Genomic DNA, 24163 nt, shown 5'->3' with positions numbered 1-24163 from the left:
GAAATTTTTTATCTATCAAATTTGGTCCTCATTATTTTGATTGTTACTTATTTTATTTGAAATAATTTATGAAATGTTAATTATTATTATTTTAATTTTTTTCATCTTTCAATTTTTTTATTTTTAGATTTGATCTCTATTCTTTTGATTATTATTTATTGTATTTGAGATAATTTATGAAATTATATTTTTTTCAATTTCATTCTGATTCAACCTTTTATTTTGTAAGATTTGTTCGTCATTATTTTAATAAATTTTAAAAAAATAAAACATTAATAAGTTATTTTTCAGCTTATTTTTCATAACATAACCAAATATTAGAAAGTGTTTTCCAACTTATTTTTTAAAAAATAATTTATTTTTTCAAAATTTACTTTTCTAAAACAAATTGTTTTCCAGTAAGGATCTTAGCTTACCAACGCTGTCTATAGCTAATCCAATCATGTGCTCATCACATTACAGAAAATCATTCAATTTTTTATAAATGAAACTTTTAAAAAAAGAAAACAATAACTCGAAGAAATTAAGAAATCAACCTTCCTTCTGGACCGAATTCATCTCCTAACCCTAACCCTAACCCTAACCCTAACCCTAAAATCCTACTACTTCTACTCCGATTTCCTGAAATTTCCAACATCTCCGATCAAATAGAAGAGTGAGCTAAAGAGTGTATAATTTATAGCTAGCGCTGTTTGCTGAAGAGTGAGCAAAGCAACAGGGACGACCTCAGAGTTGATAAACAGGTCAATAATATTTGGTCGTGATTCTTCCTCATCGGTGCCGGTCGATAGATCCGTTCAACTGGATTTGTATTTGCAATTGCAGTAACTTGCTTAAAATTCATCCGGTGAAGTCTACTGATCATATAAGACAAGGAGGAGATCTGAGGGAAAGGGTGGTTTGATTTTATCATGAGATGGAACATAGTCTTTTGTTAAAAAATTGTGCAGATGATTGTCTTATTGTAAAGCACAGCTGCTTCGAGTGATTCCATTAAGGATTTGGAGGTATGCAATATGGTTTGAATTTTCACTCTCTCAAGTTATGTTATTAGCAGGAGTATTTTATTCTTGATAATAATAATAATAATAATAATAATAAAAATGCCATGAGTTTGTGGATTTGTTTTATTAATGTGGTTATCAAAGTTAAATTGTTTCTCAATTACGAGTTTTAAAATTAATGATTATGAAATCCTTTTGTAGTTTTGAGATTTGTGGAACTTTAACTGATAATATATAAAAAACAAATCTAGAATTTGATTAATTGAGTTGGAAGATTTATTATTATGTAAAGTAGAAGTAGAATTAATACTTTTATTATTGCAGTTTTATACCAAATATTACTATTACTATCAAGTTGGAATCCGAATTAAATTCCTGACAGTTTTGGTTTATTACTCCTTCAAAACTTGTCTCTCATGCCCCTTTTACTTGTGGTCTCGTATAGCCTAAACCTAGAACAGATTCTCAGTGTTATTTCTCAGTGAGACTATGGAGAATCCAATCCTATCTTCTGTCCCGAACATGGCTCGAAGTAGTGCTGTGGTAGCGCAGGGAGACGTGGTGAACTTCTTCCAATGCATGCGTTTTGATCCAAAGGTGGTGGCTGCAGACCATAAATCTAGTCGTCAAGGGGACTTTAAGCGACACATGAATGCTGCTCTTGGAATTTCAGCAGATGACTCTTCTGGTTCTTCGAAAGGCAAGGTGGTATTGTCTCCCTCACCCGAAGAAATCAAGCGAGTAAGAGATGGTCTGCGTGGAAGCTCTGTCAAGGGCAGGTAGTTCTTTGAATATTTTGCATTTTACATGGTACCTTTCACTAGTTTAATTAAGTTCTATTAAATAAATAGGGAACGTGTGAAGATTTTCACTGAAGCCTTGTCTGCATTCAACAAGCTCTTCCCAACCATACCGTCAAAGAAGAGGTCTAGATTAGAAGGTTATTCTAATGATAGACCTAATGCTTCAGTATCAAGCGATCGGTCGGTCCTTGTTCCAAGCCTGGGTAAAATGGGAATTCAAAATCATTCTGCCACCAGTGGTTTTGAACTTGAACAGCAAAAGTCAGAAGAACGGACCAAAAATATTGTTCCAAACAAGCGCACACGAACTTCTTTGGTGGATGTGCGGGTATGCAACTTCCTTTTATTACCCGTTCATGATTGTTTTATTTAATTAACTTGTAAAGTTCAGTATGATTTGTCATGTTGGTTATTGATTAGACATCATCACCTTTTCTGGGTTGCATTTGTAAATTAGTAGTAATACATTTGACCCTGTTTTGATATCTCCCACAATATTACATGGAAGCCTGCCTGTTTTAGCTAATTTGCCTTTTTATTTTTTTCCTTTGCCTTCCAGAATCTCACTGGATTCGAACCCCTTCTTCTTCTTCTCCTTTGAAGTAGGACGGGATGGTACTATGTTGTTTAAATACCACCTGTTATTTACAACTAAAGTATAAGACTTCTCGCAATCATACTGTCAAACAGGTTATTAACTGTCGTTGTTATGGTTGTTTGATGATTGTCGTAGTGGCCGATCACAATTATCAACAAGATCTGTCATTGCAGTCATTCACAATTATATATTGGTTATCATTGTTATGATTGAACATAATTATCTACTGGTTATCAGCATTGTGGTCGACGGCTCGCTCTCTCTCTCTCTCTCTCTCTCTACACACACACACACATATATACATACAGCTTTCTTAATCGAATACAAGATTTTGAGAAGTTAAATCTCACTTTTTACATTTCTCCCAACTCCTAAATAATACAACAATACAATTAGTGTTCATATCACTAATTAAAAATTCAACCAAATAAATTTTCATTAATTCCATAATTCCAAATTAATATCCACACATTACAATCAATAGGTTAATATCCATGTCAAAACTTTACCAATTAAATCAAACTTGACATGCAATTTTTCCAGCTTGCATATGTAATTAAACTCAATCTCATTTATTCACCAACAATACAAAAAAAAAATTAAAATTAAAACAATACAATTTAACCAATTTATTACAACATCCATAATTCATACTTCAATATTTTTCCTTCCATACCACCAACACACTAGGGATTCTACATGTCCACAAACATCCAAACATGCTATAACCTAAATTTCATCCCATTCACAAAGATTTATTTTCATATATCCTTAATTAATACAAAAATTATATAATCAAGCTAAATTTCTGAATTCTCCATCTTTACAATTATTAAATTTTGGCTATACTTCGAAAAATTCAAGAAAGCCATCTAGAATATTGTTTGAAAACACCAAATTCACACATTTTCTTCAATTTTTATAGTTCTCTTCTTCCTCAATTAACCATAAGACTCATTACTAAATTAACATATTCTATATAAATACCAATTAAACTCAAACACAATTCAATCATATTATAGGTTTATGTTAATTAATTTAGTTGGTCCTTTCATAATGCCTATTAAAGATGGTGTTAAATCCTTCCATAGCTCAACCACTATATGCTATTAAAATACTCTTATTATATATTGCACTATTTATCAATCACACTTTCCAATAAAAAACAATCAATTGTAATATTTAATTTTTTTTTATTCTATGACACATCCTCTTATCTTAAAGTTAAAATTAACGATTACATGTATAATAAATAATGGTTTCAATATAAAATACCATACAAGTCAATTTTTATTATGAAAGACAATTCAATTTCAACTCAATGGATATCAACCTAACCCAACCCAAATAAATGGGTATTTTTTTTATAATTATCTTAGCCGATAGATAATAGATATGATATTAATATTGTTAAACTCGATCTAAAACCAGCCTAAACCTAACCCAAAATATATATTTATATAGATACATAACCGTTGATTTTAACAAAATTAATTAATAAAAGAGTACTAGAGAATAGAAACTAACTTAAGTTTACAATTTGATTTTTTTTTTAATAAAAGGCATGTTTGAGAAATTAACTATAATTAAAAGGGATCAGTGTTTACTATAGACTAAATTACTGTGGACTAGAAATGCTTTCATTGTGGATTGCACTGTTCGGTATTGTAGGGTGAATTATTGTAGACTGTGAGTGCTTTAACTGTAGATTGCACTATTTGGGTTTACTCTTTGCTAAAAGCATTGTGGGTTAGGGAGACGTGATGACATAACTGTGCTTGCCACAAGCAAAGACTGCAGGGGGGTGAGGTTGTCTTTTTGGTTGGGGAGAAAATGGTCAGTTCAAATTTTGATAGGGTTGCACGACCCAAGTTGCAGACACCTAGCGCTCGACTTAAAGCCAGGACGTTAGGGTCAGACTTGCGCGCCTAGGCAATAGACACATGGCGCTGGGGCAAGCCAGCGAGCCTAGCAGCAGTACCAGGCTACAGACACTTGATGTTGGGGTTGCCGTAACCTGAGCGTTAGGTAAACCCGCACGCCTCGCTGAAGACTCAACAAGTTGGTCTGCAGGCCTGCGTGCATAGGTCTGCAGACTCGTGCGTTGGGGCAGACCCAGGCGAGCTGGTTTGCAGACCTGCGAGCCTGGAGTCTGCGGCCGAGCGTGCTTGACTGTGTAGAACTACGCGCTGAGTGTAGACCAGCACGCCGGGGTCTCTTCTGACTCGCACCTTAGGTCTACAGACCCGGACGACAGGGTCTACAAACCCTGCAAAGAAGAAGAAAATAATAATAATATCAATTATTGTTATTATTAATAAATTTTTAAAAAAACAAAATTATTACTATAAAAACTTTGGTCAAACAAGTTCGATACTATTATTAATATGATAAATATTATTATTTGTATTCTAAATATTATTATTTTTATTATAATTAAAAGTATTAGTATTAAAAATATTATTATTTGTGATATAAATATTATGATTTTTATTATAATTAATATTATTCATATAATAATTAATAAATTTGTAGAAAATATTATTAATATTGAAACTAATAATTGATTTGATTTGAGGGGTAAAATTAAGAATTATTATTACTATTGTTATTATCATTACCAGATTTTTTTAAAAAACAATTATTACTACCATCGACGAAAAACATAATATTTTTTTTTAAGATTGAAAAATATAAGAACTTGGACGGACAAGTTAAATATTATTATTAAATTCATTAATATTATTAAAATTAAAATAATTATTATTTTTTTTATTATTATTAACTTGGGTCAGGCATATCTTCCAGACCCAAGAAAATTGGAGCTGGAAAAGGCACCTCACCTAACTTGCTTGGGTGTGGCAAAAGCGCGGACCCAAATCACTTCGGGGTTACAGTAACGAGTCAGGACCCAATTCGCTTGGGTCCTGCCTAGTTTCAAGGCTAATGGGTCCTGCTTCAGGACCCAACCATAATGGGCCATTGTCCAGACCAAATTTGCTTGGGTCCTGCCTCGAACCAAAGGTTAATAGCTCCTCCTTTAGGACTCAATACGCAGGACCCCAGCATAATAAGCCCGGTGTTAGGACCCAATTCTCGTGGGTCCTGCCATTGGACCAAACCTAATAGGTCCTTCTTCGGGACCCAATTCTTTTGAGTCCAGCATCAGGATCCAAGGGAAAGGGTCTTGCGTTCGAACCCAAGACTCATGGGTGCCCACTTAGCCCAAGACATTTGGGTCAGGCATCCGGACCCAAGGCAAATGGGTCCACCTTAGGACCCAAGGCTAATGGGTTCTCTGTCCTAACCTAAGTCTAATGTATCTTGCGTTGAGCCAGATCCATGTCTCTTGGGTCTGACACTTTAGAGGGGCCTAAAGCTCTTGAGTTTGGTGTTGTAGTTAGACAAACTTAAACTTGGGTAAGTGAAACTTATTATTAATATTAAAAATATTATTATTTGTGTTATAAATATTGTTTTTTTTTGTTATAATTAATATTCTTAATATTAAAAATATTATTATTTGTATTATAATTAATATTATTGTTTGTATTATAATTATTTTTATTTTTATTAAAAATATTATTATTTGTCTTAGAAATGTTGTTATTTTTATCATAATTAATATTGTTAATATTAAAAATATTATTATTTGTTTATAAATTTTATTATTTTAATTATAATTAACATTATTAATATCATAATTAAGAAATTTCAAAATATATCTTTAATTTCAAAAAACAACCATAGATTTGATTTGAAGGATAAAATTATTATTATTATTATTATTAATATCATTACTTTCAAAGAAAAATATTATTACTATAGAAGAAAAACAATAAGTTTTATTTGAAGGGGTTGAAAGCTATAAAAACTTAGGTCAGACAAGTTTAATATATATTATTAATATCATAAATATTATTAAATTTAAAATAAATTTTATTACTATAAAAAAGAACATAGATTTGATTTGAAGATTAAAATCAATAATTATTATTGTTGTTGTTGTTGTTTTGTTATTTTTATTAACTTGGGTCAGACATATCCTTCTAGACCAAAGAAACTTGGGCTTGGAAAGGCACACCTGACTCAAGTTGCTTGAGAGTGGTAGGAGCGCGGATCCAAGTTGCTAGGGTAATGCCCGCACTTCGAGGTGTCTTTAGACCCACACTTGGGGTCTCTAAACCCCTCAGGGTGGCACATCTGTGCGGCTGAGTTTGCAGACCCTGCAGAGAAGAAAAATGAAAAAAAATATAATATTAATTATTATTATTATTGTTATTGTTATTGTTAATATTTTTTTAAAAAAAACTATTGCTATAAAAACTTAGGCCAGACAAGTTTAATATTATTATTAATATGATAAATATTGTTATTTGTATTCTAAATATTATTATTTTTATTATTATTAAAAGTATTTATATTAAAAAAATTGTATTCTAAATATTATTATTTTAATTATAATTAATATAAAAAATACCATTATTTTTATTATAATTTTTATTATTCATATAATAATTAATAAATTTGTAGAAAATATTATTAATATTAAAAAACAATAATAGATTTGATTTGAAGGGTAAAATTAAGAATTATTATTATTGTTGTTATTTAAAAAAACCATAAATGTTTTTAAAAAATTATTATTGCCTTCGAAGGAAACTATAATTTTTTTAAAAAAGATTGAAAAATATAAGAACTTGGGTAGAAAAGTTAAATATTATTATTAATATCATAAATATTATTAAATTCATTAATATTATGAAAATTAAAAAAAATACTATTGAAAAAAACATACATTTGATTTTAAGAGAAAAATCATTTGTTATTATTCTTATTAACTTGGGTCAGGCATCCTCTTCTAAACCCAAAAAAATTGGGGCAGTAAAAGTTTGTGTCACCCATGTTGCTGAGTGTGGCACGACCCCGCCTACCCAAGGCTCATGGCTCCAGTGTCCAGACCCAAGGTTGTTGGATCCCGCATTCAGACCCAAAAGTAATGCGTCCACTCAGACCAAGTATAATGGATCCATCGTCGGGACTCAATTCAGTTGGGTCCTGCATCAGGATCCAAGGATAATAGGGTCGTCGTCCGGACACAATTTTCTTGGGTCTTACCTCAGGACCCAAGGCTAATGGGTCGTGGTGGGTCCTCCCTCAGAACCCAAGGCTCATGGGTTTCGACTTAGGACCCAATATTATTTTTATTGTAATTAAAAGTATTCATATTAAAAATATCATTATTTGTATTAAACATAGTATTATTTGTATTATAATTAATATTATTAATATTAAAAATACAATTATTTTTAATATTGTTAAAATTATTAATATAATAATTATTAAATTTGAAAAAAAAATATTATTAATATTGAAATACAAAAATAAATTTCATTTAAAGGTAAAATTAAAAGTTGTTGTTGTTATTGTTGTTGTTGTTGTTATCATTAGTAAATTAAAAAAAAAAACTATTAATACTATCAAAGACAATCCATAAATATTTTTTAAAAAAGATTAAAAAATATAGAACTTGGACAAACAAGATAAATATTATTATTAGTATTATTAAATGTTTTAGAAAAATATTATTACTATAAAAAAAACAAACTAGAATTGATTTGAAGGGTAAAAGCAATTACAACTACTACTACTATTATTATTAACTTGGGTCAGGCACCCTCTTCCAGACCCAAGAAATTAGGGTCTCGAATCGTGCGCCTCACCCAAGTTGCTTGGGTGTGGCAGAGTGTAGACCCAAACCCTTTCTGTCATGCGCCCTACCTGACCCAAGACTAATGGGTCCTGTGTTAGGACGTAATTCGCTTTGGTGCGGCGTCCAGATCCAATTATGTTAGGTGCTGCGCAGGATCCAATGCACTTGGGTCAGTCATTAAATGGGTCCTGACATAGGACCCAGGAGAATTGGCTCCACCGTTAGGACCCCATTCTCTTGATTTAGTCCAGGATCCAATTCGTTTGAATCAGCGGCAGGACCCAAGGCTAAGGGGTCATGCCTCCACGACCCAAGGTTAATGGGTCATGCGACATGACCCAATTTTCTTAGGTCCACACCAGGACTCAAATCTCTTGGGTCCGGCATCTCGAACCAAGGCTAATGGTTTTTTGGTCACGACCCAAGTCTAATGGGTCCCGCGACAGGACCCATGAGCCTTGAGTCCAGACGCCTGACCCATGAGCCTTGGGACCAGATGTCTGACCCAAGAGATTTTGGTCATGCATCAGGACCTAGTTCTCTTGGGTCTTTGATTTTTATGATAATAAAAGGTGAGCCCGCAGCGTAGTGTGGGCCATCTAACTAGTAGTGCAAAATATAAAGGCATCTTGATAGGTTTCTCTTACATATTGGATTGTTCACAAATTTCGTCTTACTACTTTTGATAATTTTCATAATATACCCCTTCTCTTTTTCAATTTTATTTGATCTCTCAATTATTATTATTTTTTAAAATGTAGCTACTCCATCAATTATCAATTCCAATTTCTATTAACTTATACCATATGGATGGACGTTGGTATTTTTTCCAAAAAAAAAAATAGATTTTTAAAAAATTAAAATAGCTGAAATCTTGGGAAAAAAAATTTTAATTTTTTTTTATAATTGTCAGAGATTCAAAAGTTAAACTAAAGGAAATTAGCTCAACACATGTTTATATTTTACACCCATCCTCCAATCTATCCGTATAAGTCTAATTGTTGTGAATTTATTAATAAATGCAATATTATTCTTTGATTTATTCTTTTATTAGATATTCTTATCTAAATTGTCAAAGATACCCTCATATGAAAAACTCATGCCTAACATAAATTATTTAAAAATGACCATGAGACAATGACTTCTAACACCACATTATAATTAATTTTTTAATAAATTATGTGAGGTATGAGTTTTTTACGTGAGACTATTTTTTTTTTTATGAATTTGCATATAAATATGAATTAGAACTTGGAAAAAATAATAAAATAAAAACATCAAACCTAGGAATTGAGCGTCGGACTTGTAGGGATGCGGTGGCACGCGTTCACCACTAATATTATTATATCAAAACAACTCAATACAAGTACATATTCCCTATTTGTATTTTATATAGTTTAACATTGATCATCCGGCCAAAGCAGGCAACCCACACCTTCGTCAATTCACTGGTCTGACTGATTATGAATGATAAAATTGCCCTACATGATACTCAACATAAAACTAATCCTATGCAAAGACTAGCCAAGCCCAATCTAGAAAGAAAATAACGAAGGAAACAAAAATGGTGGTCTTTTTAGAGCCCTAAAATGACTCCCCCCCTCCCCCCCCCTCCCTTCACTCGTGCCTTGTCCAACCAAAACCAAAACAAACTACCCTTTCTCTCGCAAACGCTGCCCTTAACATGGTCTGCCATGCTACTCCTTAAACCAACAGGTCTTGTGCAATCCTGCCAAATCATACCTGAATATTTGACACGACCAAAAGATTGATGTCTTCTCCCAAATGTAGGAGTGTCGAAGTAATAAATAACCCATCAAGACCGGGGTCGAACCACAAGGAGGTAAACTATATAAATTAAAAATAATATATATTTAATAAAACAAAGAGTTTATGAGAATTTTATGGGATATTGATGTAAGGATTAAATAAGGATAAAATAATTGTCAAGGTTAGAGGATCCACTAATGATATTTCAAATAAGTATAGTATAAACTCTTTTTATTACTCAACTGGAAACCACACACAAAGGAGGTTCTAATCGGATTATAAATTGTTAACATGATTACATTAGTTATCTTATTTGAATAATGTTAATAATTGTAAATGTTGTCAGGTATTCATGATGATAACTTATGTTAACAACAAATCAAGTTCCTTTCATAACACAGGTGTCGATTATACCATACAGTTGGGCTATGAAAGTGCCAAGTATTTGTTGTACCAATGGTTATACAACATAAATCTAGATTAACCATTTAACAAGCAAAGTATTAAGAGTGAATAAGATAACAAATACAAAACATGTTAGTATCAAACATTAAAGTTCATGTTGAATTTATACTATATTTATTCTTACACCATTAGAGTAACCTTTTCACCTTGACATAATAAACTTAACTAAACATAATGAAAGACAGAAACATAAATAAACAAGATAAGAACATAAATAAGATATAAGTTAACAAAGTAAAGGAAAGAAAATGAAAAGCATAAACAAAAGATTAATGAAAGCAAAACTTAAGCATTACAAAAATATAAAGAGAGAGAGAGCAAGAACATGATCTTGATCTGAAAACCAAGATGCCTAAATGCATGGCAAATACCTCCTTTTATAGGCCAAAATTCGAAACTATTGATTTGATAACTAATTGTTGAGTGGGTGGCCACCTCTTGACTTGGTAACCATCCTTATCTTCTTGTCTGCAGAAAACGTCATTGCTAACATCAGAATTTGAACAGATAGTCTTCATGAAAGTTCTGGGGAATTGTCTCAGCTTTCCAATAAAATAAGAATGAGGTCATTTGGACATCTTGAACTCGAGATATGGGCTGAACATTGAACAGTGTCTAAGCTACAAGACAGATTCCGACTTCTCTGTTGTTGCTACAATTTGAACTTGAAAACGGTCATTTTGAATCTTGGACTCTTCATGAAAGTTTTAGGTCTGTGTCTTAGCTTTCTATCCATATAAACCAGACCTAAATCCAAATTCTACAGATCCAGTTATGATCCAATAACCGAATGGTGTTCCAATTTGAATTCAACCAACATCTCTTTTCTAAGCTTAGCCCTCTCTTTTTCTTCTCAATTTTAGTGGTTAAACTCATCAATCAATCCTTTGATTTATGTGATAGGCCTGCATTTAAAAATAAACATTTACCATAAATTAAAGGTATATTATATTATCAGACTTATTATTATAAAACATGCTCTAGTTAAGGAGTTATTGATACTTTAAATGCAAAATGATGATATAAAACCTTGATAAAAATGCACTTTTAAGTACTAATCAATATTATACCCCAACCCTCAAAGAAACCAAACAAAATTCCCTACTAGATTCCATCCATACACATATAATGAGTATAAGGATGTTAGTTGACTTAAAAGGGTAATGGAGGATTCAGATATATAAAAAACGAATAGAGGGTAAGGATTTGGCCATAAAATAAGGTCCTAGCTTGTTGTATGTGGTTTATAAATGGCACAACAATGAGTCAAGAAATGGGGCCTTTTAGGTTTCTTTCTCTCTATAGAAAAAGCAATGGAGAAGATTGAAAAAAAAAAAAAGCTAGTGAGTTAGAAAGAAAAGAGAAGTAAAATAGAAATTAAAATAATAAAGAAAAGAAATGAGGGGAGGGGGGAGGAATTTTGAAAGGAAAAAAAGGAGAAAATTAGGACGAAAAGGTTCTAATGTAGAAAAATTAAGAGTTATTGGAATTAAGTTTTTCCTATTTTTAGGATACTGTTTTTCTTATTTAGAAAAAGATGATGAATTAAAATTAATTTTTAGGAAAGGACTTTGTCTTCAAGAGTGGTTAGAAGAGCTTTACGAATATTATTCTCAGTTCTACTTAAATGATATAAAACTTTAAGAGAGGATTCTTGGTTCAATATTGAAGCAATACTTGAGGACTTATAATGAAGAAGTTAAGGAAGATATATATGAGAGAACTCTAGGCCCAAAGATGTTAGTTTGAAACCCCTCTCTTGATTTAGGTATGTGACTATGTTGGGGTTACTTGTATTTTGATGTTTGATTCGTCATGTATTAAGCTAGGTTCATGCCACCATTGTCTCCTTTTCACTCAGCACATTAGCTAGCTAGATACCTTGATATAAATGGTCATAATATGTATTTCATATCAATGTTAAAAGTTAAGGTTGTTGGCTCAAGGCTATTCATTGCTTCTAATTTTGATCGAATCAAACTATTAATTAGTAGGTTATTGTCGTAACCTAATTTTTGATATCTCATATATATATCTTAAATAAATAAATAAGTGTATTAAAAAAGAGAAAATTGAAAAAAATGCAATTAGAAATGAAATTGTGAAGAAAAAAAAATGAGAAAATGATTGAAATTGGCTTCCTAGAAAACTAAGCATTGAATTTGAAAACGAAGAGAAGTTTAGGAGTCATTTTAAATATAATCAGGTATGAAATTGAGAAGAAATTGAGGAAAAGAAGCTATAATTGGCTAAAAAATAGAAAGTCAATGATTAAATTGGAAAAAAACATCAATATTGAAAAACCATTTTAAATGCAATCATGGAAAATATTTAAAGAAATATTAAGAAAATGGTTGAAATTGGCAAAAAATCAGAGAATTGAAAAAATAAGGATGAAAATGAAAAAGGCATAGAAATTGAAGGACTTGTTTGAGAATTCAAAACTTTCATTTTAAACCCAAAATAACATCATTTCAAAAAGAAAATTAAAAAAAATTAAATGAGATGACATGTTTTGGGGAAAATGACGTTGTTCCTTTAATAAAAAAAAATGCCCAAAATTGTTGTTTGTTCATGCATGGCCCCAAATAGTGCCTTCTTCTTCCTATAGCTACTGTGTAATTTTGTTTTCTTTTCCTTTTCTTCATAGCTTTGATTGGATCTTTGACCTTTTGCTTCTCTCTCACGCCTCTTATAAATGCCAAGAAACACATCGCTCGTCTCACATGCATGTGTACTATATGTTAAGCCCAAGAAACACAGTTTTGATCCTCTTATGGTTGCGTTTGTTTTGCAACCACTTTTGCGTTTGCGGTGCAACAAACGCGGTAAAGTGTTTGGTAACAAATCAAACTGCGTTTTGTACTGCAGGACCCATTAAAAAAATTGAGTTTGAAACACAGTTTTTATGAAAGCAGTTTTTACATGCTTTGTTAATTGAGTTTCGTAAAACCCTGTTTGTTTTTGTATTTTAAAAGCGCTTTTAAAAAAAATTAAATTTTTTTATTTTTTTCTTTACTTCAAATTAATATTTTTTTTATGTTTTTAGATCATTTTAATGCGCTGATATCAAAAATAATTTTTTTAAAAAAAAATATTTTGATGCATTTCCAAGTAAAAAACACTTTGAAAAGCAACCACAACCACACTTCCAAACATAATTACCAAACATTTTAGTAACATGTTTTTTGCTACACATAAACCTCAACCACAATTTTTATCAAATATGTATCTAAATCCAACTAACCACACCTAACCACACATTTTTTAAACTTATTTTTTTAAAACCACAACCACAAAAGCTACCTAAATGCTATAAGAAAACTAGTGCGAAAAGGGCAATTCAAGCATGCTTCGACAAAAGTGGCAATTATGGTGAAAGGTTGGCATTAATCCAAAGGGATCAATGTCCATGATCATACCACCAAAAAAAAGTTTCTGAACCTTCATCATTGCCCATAAATAGAGATCCAAAGAAAAAAAAACTAAGGGATTCAAGTTAGAGAGAGAAAATACAAAAAAAAAAGAAACAAAAGAGTTTTGAGCTAAGAATGAGAGTTATTTGAGTTAGAAAGTAATAGAGGGGAGAAAAGAAGAAGAGAGAAAGTAAAAAGAAAAAAAAACTCGAATAGAGAAAAAACCGAACCAACTACCATCTCTATCACTATTAAAGACCATAATAGCTCCTCCCTCTTATAGCACTAGCCCTAAAGTAAGACCCTAGTTCTTTGCCCTTTTTTTACCTTAGGTTCTTACATACAGGTTACTATTCATTTGATTTTTTTTGTTTTATTTTGGTTTTATCTTATTTATAACAACTTTACAATAGCATTATATTCATTTCACAAAACTATGTTTTCACCTTTTTAATTAGGATGTGTGTGAAAAAAAATCATTTTAAAAATCATCAATTTTTCATTGATGCATTTTTTTTATTTATTTTTACTTTTACTAGCTTCACAATAGCATTAGCTTCATTTTGTAAAACTATATTTTCACCTTTTTACATATACATATACGTAGAAAATATTTATTTTCAAATTATAATAAAAATCGCATTGACAACTTTTTGTCAAGTTTGCATCATGTTTTGATCAAAGCTTGGTTTTTAAACAAATAGGTTAACATGTCTCCTAATTTTTAAGGATCAAAGTAGGACTAACATGGTCCTATGTGTTTGGTATTGTGATAGCTTTTGTGGTTGTGGTTTAAAAAAATTGATTTATAAAAAGTACTTTTAGTTGAGGTTGTTTGGTATTTATATATGTTTGGTTAAAATTGTAGTTGAAATTGAGGTTGAATAAAAAATAGTTTAATGTGTTTGGTTAAAAATATTTTTCAAATTAAGGTTATAAAATAACTAAAAAGGATATATATTAATATTGATAGTTTTTAATTTAAATATTGTAGATTTAACTACCACTATTACATCATTAAATAAATAATATTTTATATCAAATATTTTTAATTATTCCATTAACTTACCTTATTTCATCACGTATGAAATTCATCTGATAAGGACTATAGTTTCCATGGTATTTTGAGCGTGCAATAAAATCAAGTAAAATATCATCAAAAACAAAATTGGAATTGCGATCAAATTCCGCAAATGTTATATCATCATGCGATGCCCTTTCTAATTTATGTAGTGTTATTGAATAATATTAAACACTAGTTTTTCGAGTAAAATATAATTTTTTAAAAAAATTATTGGGTCGGACGCGGTCCAATGAACAGTTGAGACACTGTTCATGTAAACAACGCCAAAGTGAATTACTTCACCTGGCATAGACGCGGCCGCGTGAGAAGCAGCTGAGAGCTACTTCTCACGAACCGGCGATTTCAACGGGCCCCTCGTACACAGTAATTTGAGTTTTAATGTTACCAAACGAATTGTTTACGCGGTTTGCTTTAAAAGCTGCCGCAGCCGCGTAAACAAACGGTATCTTCATCCTTATAGTCCCGACATAATAGGAAACTCAAACAATAACATGCACGCATACTTAATCCAACCTTTTGCACTTATTTATACATTTTTTTTAATTCTTTTTTGTACATATACATATCAAATAAGAGAGGAAAAACTACAGGTCATCTTATAAAAGTTCAACTTCCCCATAGAATCCACAACACTAGATCTAGACAAAGAAAATTAAAAACAAAGAGAGATCACATCTAAAACAAAACATAAAAAAAAGAAGGAGCCTAAAAAGAGAAGTTACTAAGCTTACTAACCTACTTGAGTGAGCACTACAAGCTATATCATCTAGAAAATGAACCTCTAACCAGGGGCAAATACAAATATAAATGTTATTTCTTTCTAATAACTAGTTGGTGTGTAAATGCTATCAGGGCCATCCAATTTTTTGCCTCCAAACTAGAGGCCACTAAGTGCTTCTCTTGAGTTTTAATTCATAGCACATTTCCTATTTGTGAGCTTTCTATGAGCACCACAAGCCTAGAGAGTCAAGATGGCAAAAAAGCTAGACAATGAAAAGTTATATGTAATAAAAGAATACCTTTGAGCGATAGAATACATAGACCTTTATGACCCAATAAAGGCAGTTAAAATGTATCTTATGTCTGACGTCATAATACCTAAAAAGTTTAAGGTGTTTGAGTTTATCAAATATATCGCACCCGACATCGCGAAGATGTTTAAAAATTAAAATTCACAGAAAAAATAGATTTCTGACATCTCGTTTTTAGATGAGAAATGTCTTATTTAAAGAGTTGTTATCTAGTATTATGGTCACTAGAAACTCTAACTGATCAACAGAGATTCTATGGTGCGAGACTGGTTATGCAAAAAAGAATTATTATTAACCTTTAAGCGTCCTACCTGACGTGGGCTGTATTGCTGGTTTTGTCTTAAATTGCTAAGAGTTTGTTAGATTATGCTACTGATGGCCTACTTGTAATATTCCTAACTCTAACTCTAATGAATATTCGGATACGAATACTTTTAACTCTGGTGTTAGTAAATATTACGTAACAAAAAAAACATGGTATTCTTGACTCTAGTGTCAATGAATAAACCGGTAAAAATTGAATTTAAAACAAAGCATACATATTTTTATGTTTTTTTTGTTATTTTATATATATAAAAAAAACAGGTATGTATCGTATACTAGATTCGCATTTCACAGTAAAAATCCACGGATTAATTATATAGTGAAATCATAAAAAAAGCAAGGGACTCACAAATAAATTCAGAAAGGCTCACGAATTTTTCTGGAATTTTTTTGATATAAAAAAGGGATTTATTTGAAATAAAATAAAGGGGATTAGGTATAAAAGTGTGTTTTGCCAAACACACATTTGACCCAAAATAAATTAGGCCGGCTGGCCTGAAACCAGCCTCAGCTTTTCTGTGTTTTTTTTTTTCTGGAGGGGTGGGATTTAGCTCTGCCAAGCTTGAAACCTAGACCCAGCCGGCCCAGCCTCGTCACTGCCCAAGCCAGTGACCCGACTGGGCAGGCACACTCGTGAACTGATTCACGCGTGCATGCATAAACCGGTGAATTATATTTGCATGCACAGTGACAAGTGAATTATATTTGCAAAAGCAGGGTAGAGAAGAACTTACCCGCTGGAGATGAAGACGTGAGGTTGCTTGATGCACTCTCTCCTCTGTTTCTTCTTCTCTTCTTCTGCTCTTTCTTCTTTGTCTTTCTGTCCTCGTTCTCAGTCTGTTTCTGCTCTTTTTCTGTGTGTTGTCTGCGTTTTTTTTTCTCTGCTTTGTTTGCCCACTGTGTTTGTGTTCTGGAGATGAAGGCGAAGCTGGGGTACGCTGGCTTTCTGTTCTTTTCCCCTGTTTCTGTCTCGTTTCTTCTCTCTAATCGTCCCCTTCTCTCTCTACTGGTTTTTTTCTTGTTCACCCTCTTTTCGTTCTTGGTGTTTCTGTTTTTCTCTCCCCTCTTTGTTCTCTCTGTCCTGTGCTTCCCCCCGTCCTCTCTGTTTTTTCACCCGTTTTCTGCTTTTTTGTCCCCTGGTCTTCCTTTTCGTCCCCCATATTCTGTGGCCTTTCTCTGGCTTTTATAAAGCTAGAGAACTCCATACGTCCATGCCTCAGTAACGGCAGTGGGGGCGAGAGAGATCGTGGGCAGCTGAGACGCAAGGGAGATGAGCAGTTCGTCTAGAAACGGCGCCGTTTGAAATATGGCCATTTTCATTTTGGTCACTGAAGTTTTGAAATAATGTAATCAAGCCCCTGGGTAAATTGTAATTGGACCCCTTCATTTTAGCGTCATTTACAAAATGGTTCTTGAACTTTAATTTCCTGCAATTTTAACCCGAATATGCCCCAAACTTTGATATTTCTTCAATTAAGCCCCTGATTTCATTAATTAAACTAATTCAAAGTTCAATTAAGTCTTCAAACTTATCAATTCTTCAATTAATCTCCTGATTTCATTAATTAAACTAATCCAAAGTTTAAATAAAATCCCCAAACTTTCAATTTATGTTGTCTTGACCAAAATTTCAATTTATTTTTCATTTATTCATTATTTTTTTTTTATTTTTTTTTTCAAAGTTCAAAAATTAGGTTATGACAAAATACAATGGAAAATAATATCTCATGACATATCTACTAATATATTATAACAAAATGGCTAAAGTAGTCCATGATAAGAAAGTTCTGATTCACTTTTTTATAAGAGTTTAAGCAAAGCAGCGCTAAGTTAGTACATGAATTTGGACAATAACAAAATCTAAAAGTGGAGGGATTTGGTAGATTTTCTTGTGACATGCATACGGGTATATTACAGTAAAATGGCTGAAGTAGTCCATAACAAGAAACTTCTCATCTGTATATTACAGCATTGCAATACTAAGTTGGTACATGCATGTGGACAATATCAAGATCCAGAGATGAAGGGATTTGGTAGATGTTTTCATAAAGAAGTACAAGTTCAATATGTATGTGGATTCAAAATATTTCAATAATAAACGTATTCTTTATATTTAATATTTATTTAAGTGTGATTAATGAGCCTAGAGTAAAGATAAATTCCTTCATACAAAAATATTTTGCAAGAGAAATTTAAAGTGATTATAATTATAAGGATTCATGTTGCATCAAAGCATTATTTATAAATATTTTTGGTCAATGCTCTATCAAGACTGGATATTAATTAGAGCTTTTAAGATCGGTACATATTATGTTTTTTACTTTATGAAATGAAACAATTGTTCTCATAAGCTAAGGTATAAAAGATGCTTTAAACTATCATGTAAGTGCTTATTAATAACAAGTACATTGAACTGAACCATATGAGAATTTCATATAAAGATATTACTTATTTCTATGAAAAAACTTACAAGAAAGTTGTATAAGTGATTTTTAGACTTGAGATCATTAAGTTATCTTATATAGAATGTCACGGTGACCATCCTTCCAGATTGGGATCTTCGAGTGTGGGTGAAAAAAATATGAAATTCTTATCTTTTATCAGTTAAAAAGGTTTGGAGTCACCACCTAGTATTTTGATCATCAGGAACCCTAATTGGTTTTCAGAGTCTAATTAAAAGCACTAGTTATGTATAGGAAGGACAATATAACCTCTACTACACCCTACCTAAGATAAGTTGCATTGCAATTTGTCTTATTATTAAGGTAATGTTGTGTTTTTTCCAACCATTCGTTTGTCTATTAGTTAAAAGTCGATTTACTCTAGTAGAGTGCACCATGACTTAATGGGTTATGTTTAACCATTCTAGAGTCCAAACATAGTTTTTTTTTTTTTTTTTGTGTTTTTGTTTCTTTTGATGTTTAGAAATATACCTTACATATAAGTTCATAATCCTTGGTATTAAAATAAACAAATTGATTTTTTTGGTGTTTTTAAAATATAAGCCAAGTTCTCATGGATTTAATAAACTTGTTATCAAATCCAAAAATGCATGCAAAGTTATATAAAAACTATTTTTCTTGAATTTTGGAATTTTTAAAAAATGTTAAATCATGTCGTGTATTTTTTTTAATGCAAATATGATATTTATTTGATAGACTTGGCCATATGTAATAAAAAATAAAATTGTATTTTTTTAAGAAAAGATTTTTTTTTTTTGTATTTTATATTTTAAAGAAAACTAGTTTATTTAATATCTTAAAAGCATTTCATGTGCATGTAACAATCCCAAATATTAAAAAATAAGAAGCAAAATAAAGGAAACATAAAAAATTATTGTGAATAGGTCCCTTAAAGACATGAAATTGAGTTAATTAAAAAAACAAGGGTCATGTTTGGTAAACACTAAAAAAGGAAAAGAAATAAAGCTCAAGAAATCAGTATAGTGTGTTTTTTTTCTTAAGGCCACGTTTGACAAACACTTCTTAGAAACATAAAAATGCAAGTTTTCCTTTCGAAAACTTTTGGTATGCACTCTTAACCCTATTGGACTCAGCCTAACAATGTGGGTTTGGCTTCCCAACTTGAAGTCTAGAGCCCAAAAAAAGACCAATGCATAGAAAATAAAGAATAAAGATCAGAAGAAATTTTTTTTTTTTAATCTTGTCGAGAACACAAAGAACAAGTGAAGAAACCCAGAAACCAAACTGTAAATTTCGACCAAATCTTGTAAAATCAAAGGCACAAACATGGAGTATAGAATTTTACAACATAATGATGTATTAAATAAGAAAAACAAACCAAGAATGACTTGAAATCAAACCTGACAGCCAAGAACATAAACCTTAACATTCAAACTTTCAATGATAAATTAGCCCAAACTAAGTAGTTAATGGAAAAAAAAAAGGAAAAAGAATAATATATATAAGTTTAGGCTTCAATCGAAACAAATCAGAAAGGCCAGAAAAATCAAACTATGAGAAATCAAGAAAAAAAAACTCAATGACATTCAAAGGGCAAAATCCCAGAAATTCAATAAGAACCCATAAAAAGTCCTAAAACCTAAAAAAAAGAAGCTAAATCCCCATAAACAAGTCTTAAACTTACCTCAAACATGCTTATGCTGGCCTACTAAAACTAAAAGAAATCAGGTACAAGAAAAAAACCAAGAACTCATCCACATTACCAACAAAAATCCAAAAGTAAATTTCTGAGATCCTTGATCACTATTACATAGTTTTAACATTTGTTTTTAATCATCTATAACATTTATCAAAGCTAGAATAACCCTAACATTATGCCAAAGAGTAAAACGATTCATAATTTAGGCAAATCAAACATCAATGCATTTAACCAAAATAAAACCAAATGATCAACCTAAACTTCAAAACATCAAAATTGACATTCTGACATACTAATTACATGTTTTTAATAATCCAAGGACATCAAGTTATATACTCAAAATTGTTTTGAACTTACTTTTCTTAACAAATGCATATTAAATCTAAGAACGATAATATACTAAACACAACTTCTAAATTGAAATGAAATCAACAAAATTAATAAAAAAAAACAAACAAAATATAGACATGGAAGACATTAAAGGAGAGGTGTGCCTATTGGGCAACCTTATTTCACCAAAGTTTTAGGTATGCCTTCTTAAATAATTCATTTTTTTTTGTTTTGTTATTTCTTTCCCTTTATTCTCACTTCGAATCCTTAACTTGTATGGACCTTTTCTCTCTATTTACTCGAGAATTATTCTATGTTTTCTCTATTTTTTCCTCCTTATTTTCTCTCTATGATTTTCTTCTCTCATGGACCTACCTCTTGCTCAAGAGCAATTGCCTTTGTATAAGCAAACCAAAATTAGAAGTTGCAAAACCATGGTGGTTTCGCCAAGAGGTTTTATAGAAGATTCTTATGATTTTATATGGTGCCTAGTCTCCTTTTTGTCCTCTTATAAACTAAAATCAAGCATAAAAAAATAGCGTTGGAGCCATTTCTTTCACGGTGATTTTGTTTTTCAGTCATAATTGATTAGGTTGGGTACCTTGTCAAACTCATTGTAGGGATTGGGATATAAACAAACCATTAATAATCCTAAATCATGTAGAGGGGATGTAGATCTACTCTTAAGAACAAAACACACTCGATTTGGAGTTTTGGAACTCCACATTCATTGATTGGAAGGTTAGCCCTCGATCAATTTGAATCCATCAATAGAAAGGAGGCTAACCATTGATTAGATGTTGTCATGTTCATCATGCCAAAAGAGATAGAAATGTTTGATGAGGATAGTTGATTCTTATAGAGAAAGAGTTTCTCAATCGATTGGTGCCAATTAAAGTCTTTAAGGTGGTCAGAAAAGCCATATTTATTCGCCTAAAAGTGGCATCTTGATCAACCCTTTGACTGAACAAGAAGAAGACACAGTGACTGAACAATGTGTCATTCATTTTCTTGATTAAAGTTCGAGTGACACGTTGATTGTCTAAACCCTAAAAATTAGGGTTTTTAAATAGGATTTTGAAAATTTTCAATTTGGTCCATATCTTTTCAATTTTAGCATATGCATATTTAATTGACCTAAAAACTTCTCAATTTTTACAATTGCATCCCTAGAAACATTGATTGAGATATTTTAATTCTCACGCCTTTTAGAAATTACTCATTGGTTTCCGAATTATTCAATTTGACCCATGTTTCTCGTCAAACTTTCAAATTGTTCCAAATTAACCCCTGATTTAATAAATTTCGTTCTCTGGATTTCCACGTCTTTTGCATCTTGGTCCTTGGTCTTAAGATTCTTTAATTTGGCCCTTAATCAACCTTTAAACTTTAAATTTCTTTCAATTAAACCTTTTATTGCACCAATTTAGTTTTTTAAAGTTTTAATCTAATCCTTTTTCTTCCAATTATTTCGGATTAACCTGAACTAGGCCTTCAAAACCTTTTAGAAGTTTAATTAAGTCCTTACACTTAATTAATTCCTTTAAATTTTGTCAAATTAACTTTCAAACTTATTTGTTTTTCAATTAAATCTTAAAAATAAGTTAATTAAACCTATTAGAAGTTTAATGAAATCCTTAAACTTAATTATTTCTTCTAATTTTGGTCAAGTTTGGATTTCAGCCTCAATTTCCTTTTTATTAAGTCTTTCTTTTCTTTAGCCCATCTTGTTAAAATATCATAACTTAACTATTCTTCTAGCATTTTGATTTGTTGCAGCTCGAGAGCTTATCTTCTCATGTCCTGAAAATATTTTTGGATTTTAAATTTCTGATTTTTTTGAACTTTTTAATAAAACAAAGAAAATTATGTATTTTTTATAAAACAATTTTGGGGGATCCAAAATTGGGTTATGACATAGAAAATGTTATATTTTGATCTTGAGTATACATTACATTTATCAAAGATGATAAATGGGTAGATATTGGATATAATATACACTATTTAAAGGTATTTTAGTAAATAAAAGAGGGGGAAAGATCTAAAACTTATAAAAAAAATTGTCACCTAGTATTATGATCAGTAAGAATCCTAATGGTCATTCAGATTTCTGAGGTAAGGAATTGGTTATACCAGATGGAAGATACTTACTCTCAAATATCATACCTAAGATAAGTTTCATTGTTACTTGTCTTTTATTCTTAATGGTATGTTGTGCTTAATATCAGTGGTCTGTCTATATGGGTGATAATAAGTTTATTACAATGAGTTCAACCCTGGGTGTACAAGCTCAAACTTATCCTTTGATCAAATCATTTTGTCATTCTCAATTAATTGGTGAATTGACATATCTATAATCAACTATTCTTGATCAAGACATGTGACCATTAATAGTCTATTAGGAAATAATAGTGAATAATTGGATGAGTCTATATTGGACTTAGTTAACCTAAATCAAATCATAAGAAGAATTGTTGCTAAATATCTGTTTATACAACTATGGTTCATGGATAACGATCAATGAAGGTTCATATATCATAGGGTGTGTTGTTATTAATAGTCACATTGATTGTTTAGCTTTAGGCCCTGTTTGTTTGCTGGAAAGTAGTTTCTTTTTGGAAAGTGAATCCCGGGAAAGTGAATTATTTTATGATGTTTGGTAGTGTAATGAAAAATAAGTTGGAAAACACTTTCTAGTGTTTGGTTATGTCATGAAAAATTAGCTGGAAAATAACATATTAATATTTTATTTTTCTCAAGTTTATTACAATAATGAGGAACAAATCTTACAAATTAAAAAGTTGAATGAGAATGAAATTGAAAAAACAAATTTCATAAATTATCTCAAATAAAATAAATAATAATCAAAATAATAGAGATCAAATCTAAAAAATAAAAGATGAAGAAATTAAAATAATAATAATTAACATTTCATAAATTATTTCAAATAAAATAAGTAACAATCAAAAGAATGAGGATCAAATTTGATAGATAAAAAATTTCAATAAAAAAATGATAAAAAGTAAATAACAATTATAAAAATGAGGACCAAAGTTAATATAAAAATTAAATTTTAAGAGATGAAATTGAAAAATAAATATTCAAAACAAAATATATAAAGCAATCAAAAGTTTGAGGACCAAATTTGATATAATCAGCAAATAATATGACATCTCTAAATTTTTCACAACTTTCGGAAAGTGTTTTCCGCCCAAATTTTCCAGGAAAACACTTTCCTGGAAACCAAGCCAAATTTTCCTTTGACTGAAAAGTGTTTTCCGTTGACCAACTTTTCTAATGGCAAACAAATACAGGAAAGTTTGGAAAGTGATTTCCGGGAAACCACTTTCTGGGAAACAAATATGGCCTTAGAATGTTGCCCCTAATTAATATTTATGCACACCATTCGATGAAGACTCGTGTTTGCATAACTATTGTCAATGGACAATTGTTCAAGGTTAAGATATTTACATCACGAATGAATGTGTCACTTTGATACCCCA

The 24163-nt window shown here is 31.0% G+C and overlaps 1 protein-coding gene across 11 annotated transcripts in view; it reads left to right on the top strand.

The window, feature by feature from the left end:
• Positions 1–463: 463 nt before the first annotated feature.
• LOC18100364 (uncharacterized) overlaps positions 464–24163 on the top strand; it is a 41488-nt gene continuing 17788 nt past the window's right edge. For 3 of the 11 annotated variants that reach the window (XM_052453604.1, XM_052453602.1, XM_052453599.1), the window contains exon 1: positions 465–1007. Coding sequence is in view for 7 of the 11 variants with exons in the window: in XM_052453608.1 (XP_052309568.1) it covers positions 1494–1783; positions 1856–2135 (570 nt within the window). In the remaining 4 variants the exon portion in view is untranslated. Of the gene's footprint in view, positions 1008–1449; positions 1784–1828; positions 2136–24163 lie in introns of all 11 variants that reach the window. The other 8 variants (XM_052453608.1, XM_052453606.1, XM_052453610.1 and 5 more) reach the window with 8 other exon arrangements.

This window comes from Populus trichocarpa, chromosome 6 (assembly GCF_000002775.5).
Source record: "Populus trichocarpa isolate Nisqually-1 chromosome 6, P.trichocarpa_v4.1, whole genome shotgun sequence".
NCBI lineage: Eukaryota > Viridiplantae > Streptophyta > Magnoliopsida > Malpighiales > Salicaceae > Populus > Populus trichocarpa.
Note: the sequence above shows the minus strand (reverse complement) of the source record. Positions and strands in the feature narration are given on the sequence as shown.